Genomic DNA, 15,424 nt, shown 5'->3' on the forward strand with positions numbered 1-15,424 from the left:
TTAATTTTAGCCATTCTGACTGGTGTGAGGTGGTATCTCATGGTGGTTTTAATTTTCATTTCTGTGATGATGAGTGATATTGAGCAGTTTTTCATGGGTCTGTGAGCCATCTGGATATCTGCTTTGGAAAAATGTCTATTCATGCCTTTTGTCCATTTCTTCACTGGATTATTTGTTTTTTGGTGTTGAGTTTGATAAGTTCTGTATAGATTTTGGATACTAGCCCTTTATCTGATATGTCATTTGCAAATATCTTCTCCCATTCCGTCGGTTGCCTTTTAGTTTTGCTGATTGTTTCCTTCGCTGTGCAGAAGCTTTTTATCTTGACAAGGTTCCAGAATTCAGTTTTGCTTTTGTTTCCCTCGCTTCCAGAGATGTGTTTAGTAAGAAGTTACTACAGCTGAGGTCAAAGAGGTTTTTGCCTGCTTTCTCAAAACTCTAGGATTTTGATGGCTTCCTGTGTTAGGTTTAGATCTTTCATCCATTTTGAGTTTATTTTTGTGTATGGTGTAAGAAAGTGGTCCAGGTTCATTTTTTGCATGTCGCCGTCCAGTTTTCCCAACACCTTTTGCTGAAGAGACTGTATTCCATTGGATATTCTTCCCTGCTTTGTCAAAGATTAGTTGGCCATATGTTTGTGGGTCCATTTCTGGGTTCTCTATTCTGTTCCATTGATCTAAGTGTCTGTTTTTATGCCAGTGCCAGGCTGTCTTGGTGATTACAGCTTTGTAATACATCTTGAAGTTCAGGATTGTGATGCCTCCAGCTTTGGTTTTCTTTTTCAGGATTGCTTTGGCTATTCAGGGTCTTTTCTGGTTCCATACACATTTTAGGATTATTTGTTCTAGCTCTGTGAAGAATGCTGATATTATTTTGATAGGGATTTATTGAATATGTAGATTGTTTTGGGTAGTATTGACATTTTAACAATATTTGTTCTTCCAATCCATGAGCATGGAATGTATTTCCATTTTTTTTTTTGTCTTTTTCAATTTTACAAGATTTCTATAGTTTTCAGCATATAGATTTTTTACCTCTTTGGTTAGGTTTATTCCTAGGTATTTTATGGGTTTTGGTCCTTTCTTTAAAAATACAGGGGCGCCTGGGTGGCTCAGTCGGTTAAGCGTCCGACTTCGGCTCAGGTCATGATCTCACGGTCTGTGAGTTCGAGCCCCGCGTTGGGCTCTGTGCCGACAGCTCAGAGCCTGGAGCCCATTTCAGATTCTGTGTCTCCCTCTCTCTCTGCCCCTCCCCTGTTCATGCTCTGTCTCTCTCTGTCTCAAAAATAAATAAACATTTTAAAAAAATTAAAAAAAAAATAAAAATACATAGATGGGGCATCTGGGTGGCTCAGTTGGCTGAGCATCCAACTCTTGATTTCAGCTCAGGTCATGATCTCAGGGTCATGAGATCAAGTCCTCCATTGGGCTCCAGGCTGAGCGTGGATCCTGCTCAGGATCCTGCTTGGGATTCTCTCTCTCTCTCTCTCTCTCTCTCTCTCCCTCCCTCCCTCCCTCCCCCCACCACGACTCCTCCCCTGCTCCTACCTGCATGTTCTCTCTCTCAAATAAATAAAAAAAATGCATAGATAGAATAATATTCACTTTGTTTTATTCATGTCGTTGGTTCCTTAGAGTCCATCTAAGGACTGGCATTCCTTCCCTAATAGCACTTATAACCCTTCCTCATTCTTTTTAACACCCACATAGTATTCTGCTGTAGGACATACTGGAAATGATTTATCTTGTTCCCTGTTTAGTGACATGCAGAACAGTTTGGTTAATAGTTTGGTTCTGACAGGAAAGAGCCCAGTTGGGAAAAATGACTTGAAATTGTGATTTTTGAAATGTGTGATTATCTTTATTTTTATTTCTAAAAATAATTTACACAACGGTGTAAAAATATGTTTTCTTATATTAGTATCTGAAATCTTAAAATGAATCTGGAATAAATCAAATTTATCCATTTATTGTTTGAAACTTAAAAAAAAAAAAAGCCCTTCTCTTATTCCTAGGATGTCTCAGAGCATCCTAGAGTCATTTTAGTAATTAAAATGGACTCTGAATAAAAACCCAGTGCTCTTTGAAATGACCTTGTATTTAAGCATTTCTTTAATTTGAAAACCTTGTTGAGGGTCGTGTGTTATTTGCTCTTTTGTAGGCCAGCTTTAATGACCATCACTGATGGAGTACATAAGGTGTGCGTCCATGTAGGATCAGAGCTGATTGAGAAGATGCTACTCAACATTTCTCCTGACTGGCTCAGCAGAGTTGTCGGTAAGGTATCAACACGCTGTCCAGGGGCTGCTATTGGTGAGACCATTCATTTCAGGGGTGTCCACAGTATACTGGAGCAGAAAGAACACTATGCTGTAAATTAAGGTCTTTTTTCTATCCACGTAAAAAGGAAACAAAGGGCACATCAGTTGGAAGCTAAGACCTGCCCCTCTCCCCGCAGTAGGGCACCCCCGATGGTCTTGATCCTGGGCGGTTTCCTGCTCCTCCCCCAGGAATGGGGGGATTTTTCTTTCACCTTCCCCGCCCCTCTCCCATCTTCAGCACTGGAGCAGTAGGATTTGCCAGTCCCTGCTGGAGCACTTTAAGGTTCTTGTTCCTTAAAGGAGGGCGGAGGGGTCCTGGGTTGGGGGTGGTTTGTGTTTTCCTTGTGGCCGCTTCTCCCCTTCTCCTGGCCTCACCAGGTTGGAAGCTTTCTCTCTGTCCTGCCCTCAGTCCAGGCTTGTGAGCACCTGGTAGGGACGAGAAGCACACTTGAGGGTACGGACTCCCCTCGCCTGTGCACTGGCCTACACTCGGCTTTTAGCAAGTCATTAAAATTGTAGCTCACCTGTACTCCTGTTCTGTCCCCGCTCACTTCGGTGGGTGTGGCTGTCTCACTGCCTCTGCCTTCTTAGCGGCTCAATAAATTGTGATTTTGTAGTTTCTTCAGTTTTCCTAATAATTGTTAAGGTTGGAGCCATGTTCTTTCCAGCTTTTCACATCCTAACTGGAAGTCTCTCTGTTCTTTTTTTATTCACTGTCTTTATTAACTTGCATTCTTTTGGCTCTTTCAGGCCTTCTCTCAAGGTTGTTTGTTGTATTTTCAGTCTTGTCCCTTCATTTTAGGCACAATACCAGTTAGTCTTCGTTTCTCACAGAAGCACCATCATCCTCAGATCAAATATATGTCTGTTTTGCCCACAGGGTCAAAGTTGTCCTTCCTGGCATTAATTAAATTGTAACCCTAAGGGAACATGTGGGTACCAGTTCTAAAGTGGTCATCAGACCATTCAAATGATCACTAATCTTGACTTCTTTTAAGCTTATCCAAGTGAAAATACAAAACAAACAAACAAAAACAAAACAAAACAAAACAGAAAGAAAGAAAGAAAGAAAGAAAGAAAGAAAAGTATCGTTAAGAGAATTCTCTCACTTCCAAAAATTTGTGATTGGCTGCCCAGGAGTCTGTAGACCCGATCCAAGAAAGGCTGGTGGTGTTGGTCAGGGAGCGAGTGTAGCTTGACGTGTGCCTGGTCAGTCTAGTATGGAGGCACCCCGCTCAATAATTGGATTTGGTGTCCTAAAAAAATAAAAGGAAGCCTATAGGACAAGTGCAAACATAGAGTGACATAGCTATGTCTATAATTTAAGTATTTTTGTGTTATGAAGATTTGATGCTCATTGCGTAGCTGCTTCAGGGTTCTGTTATATAAATTTATACATATGATAAGGGCTGTAGACTGGATAAATAAGAGTTCTTTTCTGACCCGGACACACTCTTTTTGTCTCAGACTTGACTTAAGATGTTAATGTCCGCTCTTTCCTCTGTTGTTTTAAGAAGCGCTTAGCTGTGCGGAATAGGAATTTCCAATCGCCTGAACAGCCTGTCCGTGAGCGGCAGGAACTGTGGGTCATCAATTCTAGAGTATCCTCAGCGCCCGTCACTAGAAGGAGAAGGGGTAGAAAGAGAACTAACTGTAAAGTGGGTTCGGGGCTTGAGAAACCAAGGCGAACAGTGAACCCTTCGCCCTGTGCGTTTCCGTCGCCCGGAAGGGACGGACGCTGAGGCTGTGCGCGTTTCCTTGTTCTGCAGCCCCTTCGTCAGAGGTCACGTACGGCATGGTCGCCGCGGACCTGTTCCACGCGCTGCTGGCAGGCGGAGGGACGCCTTGTGCGGTGAAGCTGCAGAGCCTCTTTGTGCTGGATGAAAACAGCTTCCCCTTGCAGCAAGAGTTCTCCCTCTTGGATGTCTATCCGGACGGCACAAAGCCCGTGCCCAGTGCCCTTCTCTGAGGCCACGTGAGGAAATCGCAGGTACTTCAAGGAGGACCGCTGGAATGATTTGTGTCTTGAAATGAATGTCTGGCAGGGCTTTAACTTGGGTTTTGAAAAAAAAAATTTTTTTTTTTTTTTTTTTTTTTATAAAGAGAATTGTGTTCAATATATAAATTGAGAGTTTTTTTCAAAGAGAATTCTGCGAGGTTTCCTGTTTGTTTTTTGGCCTTTTCCTTTCCTGCTTCTAGAGGAAGGCTTTAGCAATAAGGGCAACATGCAGCAGTGTCCTGGGAATTAAAGGTTCACTCCACGGGTCCCTGCGCCATTCGAGAGCTATACTAAGGCCACATGACACAGATGAAAGCCATTTCCTCGGGAGTTGCTTTTCTGCCATGCTTACAGACTCTCCGTGCTTTCCCTTAGTCCTGCTTGAATAAACTGTCGATGTGAAATGATTTCCTTGGTTATAACCACACATGATAATGGGTTAGTTTGCCTAAGCCTGTGTTTAGACAAGTTCAAGACAAGCATGTCTAAGAAGAAGCATTTGAAAATGAAGGCAACAAGATCCTGCTTCAACTCCTTTTATAAACGGCGGAAGAGAGCCACGTTGCTAGTTCATCTCTAGGATCCGATCACCTTACTGAACTGACATACTAACAAACAGCCGTTTGCACTCTCATGGTTGTAGAAGGAGCTCGTGTCAAGTGGTCATCACTGATGAGGAGATGGTGCTCGACCCGGACGGTTGCAGTATGCTGAGGGTTAGTAGAGCGATAATACTGCTGGAAAATAACTAAATTCATAATTAAATGAACCAGTTTGTTTTTCCGTGCATGTACTTTTAAAAATTCTTTTGGTTCATTGAAATTGTTTTCTCTAATTCAGGGTTTGTTAGATTTTTTTTTTTTTAATTTGGCTTTTCTAAAAATGAACCTCAGGGCTTTTGTGATCCTCCCAGAAATAAAATGCAAAAATGTGTGTGAGAGAGTGCACACATACAGAAGCACATCTTTCCGTGGAGGAGGTCAGTAGTTTTCAACAAATCCTTGGAGGGAGCCTTGACCAAAAAAAAAAAGGGGGAGGGGGGGTAGAGGAGGAACAGGTACTTTACTTGGTGAGTTAATTCCTGGGGAAGTAAAGGGATTAAATGAAATGATTGCTAAGGTTTTATCCAGCACCCAGTAAGGTGGGTACAAAAAGAGTTGTCCCCATGTGTACCTGGAGATAGTGGAATTCAAACAACAAAACAGTTGCCTCTCCCGAATAATTCATGTGGTGGGGGATGAGTCTCAAGCCCAGAGCTGATGTCTTCTAAGCCATGCTCTTTCAGTGATAACCACAGTAGAAGCCAATCCGGAGTTCCGATATAAAATGCGCCCAGTCAGTGTAAGCCCACCGAGAGCACTATTCTCTCAAACTTGCCCTTCCCCACTTTGTCCTCAAGAATCGGCCTAATCCTTTTATCAACCAAAGCATAGCTCCCTGGAGTAGATGGCTCTTCACACCTTGTTGGGAAGAAGTCTTTAAGCCATTTCAAGTGACACCAAGAACAGCAGGTCACACTAATCTGCCTTCACATAGTTTGGTACATAGTTCATGGGTTAACACATATTTCCATGAACCCTTATTTAAGCTGAAAATGACTTCCTTATGTCCTGAGGAAATTATCATCTATTTAATTGGGATCAGGGGAGCCACAGCTCCCAGGTATATTCCTTACCTGAGATGTACAAGTAGTTGTATTTAACCTACTCCATAAATGTTTATAACATTCACTTGGGTAGCCTAAGAATGTCAGCCAATCTAGCATCTGTATCTCGCAACCCCATTGTAGACATTTTAGGCAAATCTAATTTTTCATCTTTGGACAGTCCAGCTGAGAGGGACAGTTCTCCCGTCTTCGAGAACCATTCGTACTTGGTATTAACCGACACCTTCTCCAACAGCTGTTAGAAGCACTCACCTTTCTCCACACTAGTGACATCTGGGCTAAATCTCCTTTTATATCTTGGGGTGTATTTTAAGGGGTGGGGTTTCTGATCTTCAAGAGGTGTAACAAAATTGGACACGTGATTCACCCTGCAGACTTTTACTGAGAATTCACCGTGGTCAAGGCACTGGGAATTTAAAGACAAATAAGAAGGCCTGCTTTTAGTGAGTTCATAGGCAAGCTGGTGAAGAAATATTTAAACAAGGGGCGCCTGGGTGGCTCCGTCGGTTAAGCGATCAACTTCAGCTCAGGTCATGATCTCGCAGTCCATGAGTTCGAGCCCTGTGTCAGGCTCTGTGTTGACAGCTTGGAGCCTGGAGCCTGCTTTGGATTCTGTGTCTCCCTCTCTCTCTGCCCCTCCCCTGCTCATGCTCTGTCTCTCTCTCTCAAAAATAAACATTAAAAAAAAAAAAAAAAAAAAAAGAAATATTTAAACAAAAGTTTATCAGTGCTAGAATTAAATCTGTGTGGAAAAGGCAAAAGAAGTCATAGAAGGATGGGTTTATTTGGACTCTTGGTTGCAAATGATAAAAACCCAACTCACACTAGCTTGAGCAAAAACAAGGGGAAGATTTACTGGCTCACATAACTGGCTTAAAGCACAGTTGCATCTGTTGGCTTAAATTTTGTGATCTGGTTACCCCAACCCATTAATTCTTTCTTTTCCTTCCCTTCAGTTTTTTCCATTGTTTCTTTCCTTGCCCTGTTCTCTCCTGCTCTCCCATCCCATATTTCCTTTTCCCTTTCCTGTCCTTTCCCTCCTATCATCTTCCCCTTTGTCTCTTCCTTCCTATCTTTTTTTACTTTTAAGTTTATTTATGTATTTTGAGAGAGAGAGGGAGACGAGGAGGGAAGAGAGAGAATCCCAAACAGGCTCCACACTGTCAGCTCAGAGCCTGATATGGGGCTCAAACTCACAAACTGAGATCATGACCTGAGCCGAAATCAAGAGTTGGCCACTTAACTGACTGAGCCACCCAGGCGCCCCTTCTGTCTTTCCTACCTATCCACATGGAGAAAAGATGGCTGTAGGAAGCCCCAAACTTTCTTCTTTACAGAATGAGAGGAGCGCCTGGATGGCTCAGTCGGTTAAGCTTCTGACTTCTGCTCACATCATGATCTCCTGATCTGCGAGTTGGAGCCCCACGTCAGGCTCTGTGCTGACAGCTCAGAGCCTGGAGCCTGCTTTGGATTTTGTGTTCTCACTTCCCCTCTGCCCCTCCCCCACTCATGCTACGTCTCACTCTGTCTCTCAAAAATAAATAAATGTTAAAAAAAATACAGAACGAGAGACTTTCTTTTTGTGAGTATCCACATAGCAAATTTCATGGAAGGACTCTGAATCTCCCTCGGTAACCAGGGGTGGGTGGGACACTGGGTTTGAAAGAGCTAGAACCACATGGGATGAAAGAAGCCTTTCCTTAATGGAAGGAGAGTTCTAGGCAGACACAGATGTGTTGCTGCAATGGAAGATCCAAGAAGCCTTCAGAGGGAAAATAATTTAACCTGCATCTGTAAATACGAGATGTGTTCACCACGAAAATGGTGCTGTGCATAAAATCGCGTGGCATATTTGGGAAGCAAAAAGTCTTGAACAAATTAAAATGTCACTATTTTAAATGGCTGGAATGAATACACAGAAAAATAACCTTAGGAAACCAACCAAAAATATATTGGTAATATATTAATTACATATAACATAAACTAATTAAATGTAACATGAACTTAAAAAATTTAAATGTAGCAATATACTACTACATAACAATAATATATAGTTCTAAATATAGTAAAAATAATCATGCTTACAGATAAAGCCAGAAACGTTTATTTATTCAAAGGAAATGATTTAAAAACCATGAAGGAAATAAAAGGGAGATAAGAATCCATGAAACATTATACCATATTCCTGCTGTTTGAAAAGATCTGATATGCAGAGTTGATTCAGTATTAACCAAAGTCCCTGAGGGATGACATATAGAAGTTGATAAATTGATTTACAAATTAGTTGAGAAGAATAAAAAGGAATGTAAACATTCTAAAAACCATTGAACTGTACACTTTACATGGGTGAATTGTATGGTTTGTGAATTATATCTTTATAAAGCTGTTAAGAAAAGAATAGGCAGGAAAAAAAATTTAAAGCTAAAACGAGCAAAAATAAAGTAAGCAAAACAATGAAAAAGACCCAGGGTTTTGGTGTGTACAGTGTATTAAGTGAAAAATCACCTTAGGAAATGGTACCATGGGGGCGCCTGGGTGGCTCAGTCGGTTAAGCATCTGACTCTTGGTTTTGGCTCAGGTCATGACCTCACATTTTGTGGGATAGAGCCCTGTGTCAGGCTCTGCACTGAAAATGAGTAATTAAGACATGATGGTATTAATATAAAGGTAAAGATTCATTAATGTAGCAGAAGGAGCCCAGAAACACACCCAAACATAACATGGATGCTTGATTTATTCCCTAGGTGCTACCGCAGACTAGTGGGGAAAAGGATAGTCTTTGCGATACATGGTGCTGGGATAATTTGGTATCCTTATGGAAAAAAAAAAAAAAAGAAATTTAACCCCAAATTATAACTTATACAAACATCTATTTCAGGTACATTCTATATCGAAATGTGAAAGGAAAAATAATAAAAGCTTCTTGAAAATAGTATAGAAGAATATCTTCATGTTCTCAAGGTAGGAAAAGGGTTAGAAGGTGGAGGAGGGGCAGTAAAGTATCATCTAAACTGAGAAGGCGCTTTGAGACCAGAAAATGAAACAGGCAGCTCCATACAATTTACACAGTTTTATTCAGGGTAACTTACTGATGTGGGAATCGGGCAGGTGATGATCAGAGCTGCACAGCGATTCTCCCCAAGGTCCAGACCTTAGTCCACGAATTTTCTAGAGTGAGAGGATGTGCAGAGAGCACTGTGGTGAGGACACAGGGTCTAACACTTAACAGACCTCGTACCACCATCTGTGCCAGAATGAGGCAGGGGCCGGGGTGGGGGTGGGGGGAGGTGGTTAGAAACTGTTATCTCTGTTAGTTTTCTAAACAACTTCAGGGAAGACCAGAACAAGTCTTCCCACATTCTGGTCGGGGCATACTTTAACCTCCAAAGGGCTGAATACGTAGCCCGAGAGAGGTCATTGTGTGGACAGGATGGAGGGCCGAGGTGGAGTCAGAATTGTCAGCACTCCTACAGAAAGACTTCTTAAAAAGAGGACCAAAAACCATCAATATAAAAGATGGCTTCAAGGGGGGCCTGGGTCGCTCAGTCAGTTAAACAACTGCCTCTCAGTTTTGGCTCAGGTCATGATGTCATGGCTGTGAAATCGAGCTCTGCATCAGGCTCTGCACTGGACTTGGGGCCTGCTTGAGATTCTCTCTCTCTCTCTCTCTCTCTCTCTCTCTCTCTCTCTCCCTGTCTGCCCCTCCCCTGCTCTCTCTCTCTCTCTCTCTTTCAAAAAAAATTGTTTAATTTCACTACATTAAAATTAAAAACTTCTATTTATCAAAAGAAAGCCATAAAATGGGAGGAAATCAACCACAAATATATTAGTAATTAAAAAAAAAGCCAGAATGGGAGAAAAAATTTGCAATACATCTAATCAAAATGAATTCCTACAAATCAATAAGAAAACCACAAATAACCCAGTAGAAAAGCAGGTAAGATCCATGAGTCAGCACTTCATAAAGGAGGAGACTCGAAATGACAAAGTAACATATAAAACATGTCCAGCCTCCTTCCCCAAAGGCAGAGTACAAATTAAATCCACAATGAGGTACCTCTACATACTAAAAAGAATGACTAAAATGAAAAGACTGACAATACCAAGGATACCAAGTGTTGGCAAGGATGTGGGAGCGATGGAAACTCACACTGTTGGTGAGAATGTGAATTGACTTTGGAGAACAGTCTGGCTTTATCTACCAAATTGGAAGATACGCAAACCCTATGATCCGGCAACTCTACTTCCGATTTTATGCCCCACCCCGCCAAATACATAATGAATTCAAAACATAATGTGGAGCGAAAGAAGCCAAATACAAAAGAATGCGTCCTTTCCAATTCCTTATATAAATTTTGTAACAAAACAAAACAAAACAAAAAACCTGGAGCATTTACGGCTGCGTGGTCAGGTAGTAAAAGCAAAGAAGTGATTTCCACAAAAGCCAAGTTAGTGGTTATTTTGGTGGGGCGGGAGAGGTGTGTTTGGGCGGGGGCACAAGGGAAGATTCTGGGGAGGCTGGTTTACCAGTTACCAATTTCCTAACCACTCCACATCCATCCTTACTTAATACATGCTCTGCAGTGAGTACGCTGCTGAACAGTAGAGGGCGCGAGAGGCACACTGCGGGAGGCAAGCGCTTTTCTTGCTAGTTCTAGTAGCTGTACATCAGTCATGATAAGGGTGTGAGGACACTGGATGGCGCTCTGTGCCTGCCACACGGCCCGAGCTCGCGGTCCTTAGGCCACATTGAACCCATGTCTGGCCTGTCAATCATGTTCCCATGACCCTTCTGATCTCGAAACCAGAGCTTCAGCCCTCTCTCCACCTTCTGGAAATTTGTCTCATCAGGTTAGTTAATCAGCAAACTGGTAAGAGCATGTTATCGAAACAAAGGGAAGACAAGAATCAAATCTGGTCACTTGCAGGATCATACTTTACATTCGTGGAGATGAGCACATAATTTACACAAATGGAAGGGAAGGAGGGGGGAGAGGGAAGAAAGGAGGAAGGAAGGAGAGAGAAGAGAGGAAGAGAGAGAGGAGAGAAAGGGGGGGAGGGGAGGAAGAGGAAAGGGAGAAAAAGGAAAGGTGGAGAAATGCACAGCCTCACTAGCAGCTAAAGGTGCACAAACAGAAACGGCTTATCTAATAGGCACACAAAGGTCCTTTAACACGTCCCAGGCGGTGGGACTTGATGGCACTTTGTGTTGCCTGGGTCTTTTTTGGGGTCTCTCTGGCAGTGTGTAACAATGACACCATTTCAGACAACTGGAATCTGATAGAAATACCAGCTTCACCACTTCCTGGCTATAGGGCCCTGAGAAATGGCAACCCCTCCCCGATGCTTGCATTTATCCTTGTTTTTAAAGTTTGTTTATTTATTTATTTATTTATATCCTTATGTTGAAACTATGGGATGTAATCTGCAAACCACTTCATCCTTTTTTTGTTTTTTCCCCAGTGACCCATTCGAACCTGCTCAGCAGGTAGCTTCTCCCTGCCCTTTGGATAAAAATCTGGGGTGAGGCCCATGACTTTTTTGATCACTCTTAGATAACAATAATTTTTTCCTGTAACTTCTACTTAAAAAAAAAAAAACAAACAGGCTGTGTTCAGCACTTAAAATGTCCAATCTCATGTAGTCTGAATTCCCAACTTCATTTAAAGTTTGAGCTTCCCCTTCCCTCCTCCCCTCACCCTGGCTCCTGCCTGCAGGAGGCTGCAACAGGAAATGGGCAGGTAGCACTGTTTTCCTGTTTCTCCATCTTGTGCTTTCACACCTTCCCCAACCTACTAACAGAGGCTCCTGGCTGTCCTAGCAGGGGCAGGGAAGGGGCACGACCAGTAGGCCACTGAAGGGGCAGGAGAGGTTCTCCGTGACTGGTACGGTTATGAGCTGCAGTACTCACGTGGGGACTTCAAGAGCCTCCTTGCCCTACGGATCCCTCACCTAAGGTCCCCTTGACCCAGGTTTGCCCCAGAGTGTGGGATGGCACACAGCACCACCCCCAGCCCCTTTAAAGGTCTTCATTACATTGTCTGGAAATTATACTTCCCAGACACTCTTATGAACAGTGTTCCAGGTTGAGTTTGCCAAACGTGAGATAATTGGGTGAGACAAGAAACGGGCGCCTGGGTGGCTCAGTCAGTTAAGCGTCTGACTTCGGCTCAGGTCATGATCTTGCGGTTCGTGAGTTCAAGCCCCGTGTCAGGCTCTGTGCTGACAGCTCAGAGCCTGGAGCCTGCTTCAGATTCTGTGTCTCCCTCTCTCTCTCTGCCCCTCCCCCGTTCATGCTCTGTCTCTCTCTGTCTCAAAAATAAATAAACGTTAAAAAAAAAAAAAAAAGAGAAAGCAGAAAGAGGGTAAAAATCATCCTTTTCTCCCTTTGACTCTGAAACAGGCCAGCAAGATGCTCCAAGCTCCTGTAATAATTTGGGCAAAAAATGCTACAGTGAAAAATCAGAAAAAATGTAACTGGCAGATGGCTGTGCAAATTCTCGTCACTCATCACTACAGGATAGTGAGTGGGCAACAGCAGCCGAAATAGAGGATCTGAGGTTCTCGCCTTCACCAAGAGCACCTGTGCAGCCAAGCACAGGCCCCTGGAGTTCCCCACTGCTAGAACATATCAGCAAAGTGCATTGAATTATCACCCCAATTCTTGACCCCTTTGGCAGCTATGTCCAAGGCTATGTTGCTTACAGTTCCTCTCATAAAAAGGCATAGTTTGCCTCCCTGCCCTTTGATTTTGAACTTTTGAACATGCCTCAGCCAACAAGATATTAAGTAACAACACAAGCAGAAGGTAGAGATGTGTTTGCCCTTCTGCCTTCTCCAGGAAAAGAACCCTCTCCTGGGTAGCTGCTGCCCCCTTGGACTTGTGCTTGGAATGAACAGACACAGAGCAGGCCTGGGTGAGGACCTGGAGCCAGGCAGACCTATTGTTTGAAAGTGAGTTGCCTAATCTAGATTGGCTCACGCTCAGCTGGCCATAGATGGATGAGAAGTAAATGCTCATTCTAGTGCGACACTGAGATGTCATGATTGTTTGTTATGCACCATTACTGCAGAAACAGAGGACATGAGTGGCGTTTCTCTTTTTGGCTTCGCCAGCCATCCCAGGAACTGTGTAATCAAGTTCCCTGTACAAACCATTGAGATGTTGTGATTGTTTGTTATGCACCATTACTGCAAAAACAGCTAACTGATACAAGCAGCTTCTCTCCTTTTAGTTACACCAGCCTTCCCATGAATTGTGTAATGAAATTCCCTGTATAAAATCAGTCTTTGAAGAACATTCATTTTCTGGGAATTCTGAGGAAAAAAATTACTTTTCTGCTTGAGACAGAACGATGTTCATGGCAAGAACCCCTAGAAAAGCTGAATAAAATACAGAAAACCTCTTTTTAGTTACTGGGGAGCTGCTAAGTTGACAAGCATTTGACAGGCCATGATCTCATAAGAAGGAAAACACAAGGAGGTGAGCTGACATTCTGTGATCCACTTTTTCCTTCAGGAAACGTGCTGATTCCTGTTAAGAGGCTGAGCATTTGGCCAGAGAGCTGTGGCTATGAGACAGAAGAGGCAGCTGAGTGTCTGGAGCTGGAGAGACAAGAAATTGGAAATTGGGGTCGCCAATGCAGCTAGGACAGAAGGGGCCAAGATGTTGAATAGAAAGGAGAGAGAAAAGTAATTCTGACACTTAGCGGTTTTCCACTTTGAGGCATTTGCTGAATTATGAAGCTGTGAATTAATTTATGCAGAAAGCCTATGAAAGATGGCAGGTCCTTTCCTTTTCTTTCCTTTCCCTACCCTTTCCCATTCCCCTTCCCCTTCCCCTTTCCTTTCCTGTTCGTTCTTTTTTTTCTTTTCTTTTCTTTTCTTTTCTTTTCTTTTCTTTTCTTTCTCTCTTTTCTTTTTCTCTTTTCTTCTCTTTCTTTTTGTTCTTTCTTTCTTTCTTTCTTTCTTTCTTTTCTTTCCCCTTCCTTACTTCCTCCCTCCCTCCGTCCCTTCTTCCCTTCTTCCTTCCTTCCTTCCTTTCTTCCTTCCTTCCTTCCTTCCTTCCTTCCTTCCTTCCTTCCCTGAAAATTGCATGATACTAAGGAGATAAAAACTAGAGTTCAGGACCCACCAAGGAAGAGGGGCCCACTGAACACAACAGAGTCTCCTTTAGTGATCCAAATAGTACCCTTGGAAGACTACCCTCTAGAAATGTGGGAAAACCAAAGGTGGTGATAGAGCCTTACAAAAACTGTAACCCAGACTCCAGTGAGTTCATTACAGGACTGGAATAAGGTGATCTCTCCCCATTCTGGCGGCCAGAGGATATAGTAAACCCTCTCTGGAGGAATAATGTCTCCTGGGGCTACTATAATTTCTCATAATGGTCAGTATTTGATAGTATATTGCCAGACATACCAAGTAACAGGAATAAAGGGAGAAAACATACACAATAAAACTGGCCCACTAATGACACAGATATTGGTGTGACTGACAAAATAGAGACTTTCATCAAAGAACTGGAATATATTACAAAGTATCAAATGGAAATTTAGAACTGAAAAATGCAGTAATCGAAATGAAGTACTCAGCATATAGGTTAACTACAATTAGACTTAGTGGAACAAAATTTATTGAAATGTAGGAGGGCAGTATAAAAACTCTAAGCTGAAACAGAGACATAAAGAGAATGGAAAATACAGCAGAGTGCATAGGAGTCCTGTGGGAACTGACAGAAAGATCTAATATGTGTGTAATTGGAGTCTCAGAAGAAGAGGAGGGGAAGAATGGGGCAGAAATCATATTTGAAGAAATATGGGATGAGAATTTTCCAAAACTGATGAAGCTTTATTACTCCCAAGGTGGGTAAATAAAAAGAAAATTGCTTGTAGGCACACCAGACTCAAGCTGCTGAAAACCAGCAACAGAAAATATTAATAACAGCCAAGGGTAGGGAGGAGAGGGAGATACATTAGTTTCAGGGGAGAAACAATAGCACTGATAACTCACTTGTCAACAGAAACGATGGAAGCAAGAAGACAATGCATACCATTTTTAAACTACTGACAGAAAGACAATGTCAGCCTAGAATTCTACTTCCACAAAAAATCCTTTAAAAATGAATTTGAAATAGACATTTCTATTCAAAACTAAGAAAATTTGCTGTGAGCAGATCTGCACAAAAAGAAATACTAAAAAGAAATTTTTAAGTAGGAGGAAAATGATCTCAGGTAGAATCCCAGAAATGTAGGAAAGAATAAAAAGCAAAAGGAGGAACAACTATGTGGGTCAATATAAATGAATATTGACTGAACATAGCAATAATAGTAATGTCTTGCTAGGTGTAAAATATATGTGGAATTAAAATGAATCATATCAATACCATTAAAAAACGGGGAAATAGAGATTGAGTTTTCTAAGATCAGAACATTGTCTG

At 42.3% G+C, this 15,424-nt stretch overlaps 1 protein-coding gene across 5 annotated transcripts in view; it reads left to right on the plus strand.

Annotated features, from left to right (window-relative positions):
• SHLD2 (shieldin complex subunit 2) overlaps positions 1 to 11,014 on the plus strand; it is an 87,905-nt gene extending 76,891 nt beyond the window's left edge. For all 5 annotated transcript variants that reach the window (XM_049646273.1, XM_049646272.1, XM_049646276.1 and 2 more), the window contains 2 exons: positions 2,161 to 2,276; positions 4,090 to 11,014. In XM_049646273.1, coding sequence (XP_049502230.1) covers positions 2,161 to 2,276; positions 4,090 to 4,289 — 316 coding nt within the window. In that variant the 3' untranslated portion in view covers positions 4,290 to 11,014. The remainder of the gene's footprint in view (positions 1 to 2,160; positions 2,277 to 4,089) is intronic.
• Positions 11,015 to 15,424: the final 4,410 nt, after the last annotated feature.

The sequence above is a fragment of the Panthera uncia genome, chromosome D2 (genome assembly GCF_023721935.1).
Source record: "Panthera uncia isolate 11264 chromosome D2, Puncia_PCG_1.0, whole genome shotgun sequence".
Lineage (NCBI taxonomy): Eukaryota > Metazoa > Chordata > Mammalia > Carnivora > Felidae > Panthera > Panthera uncia.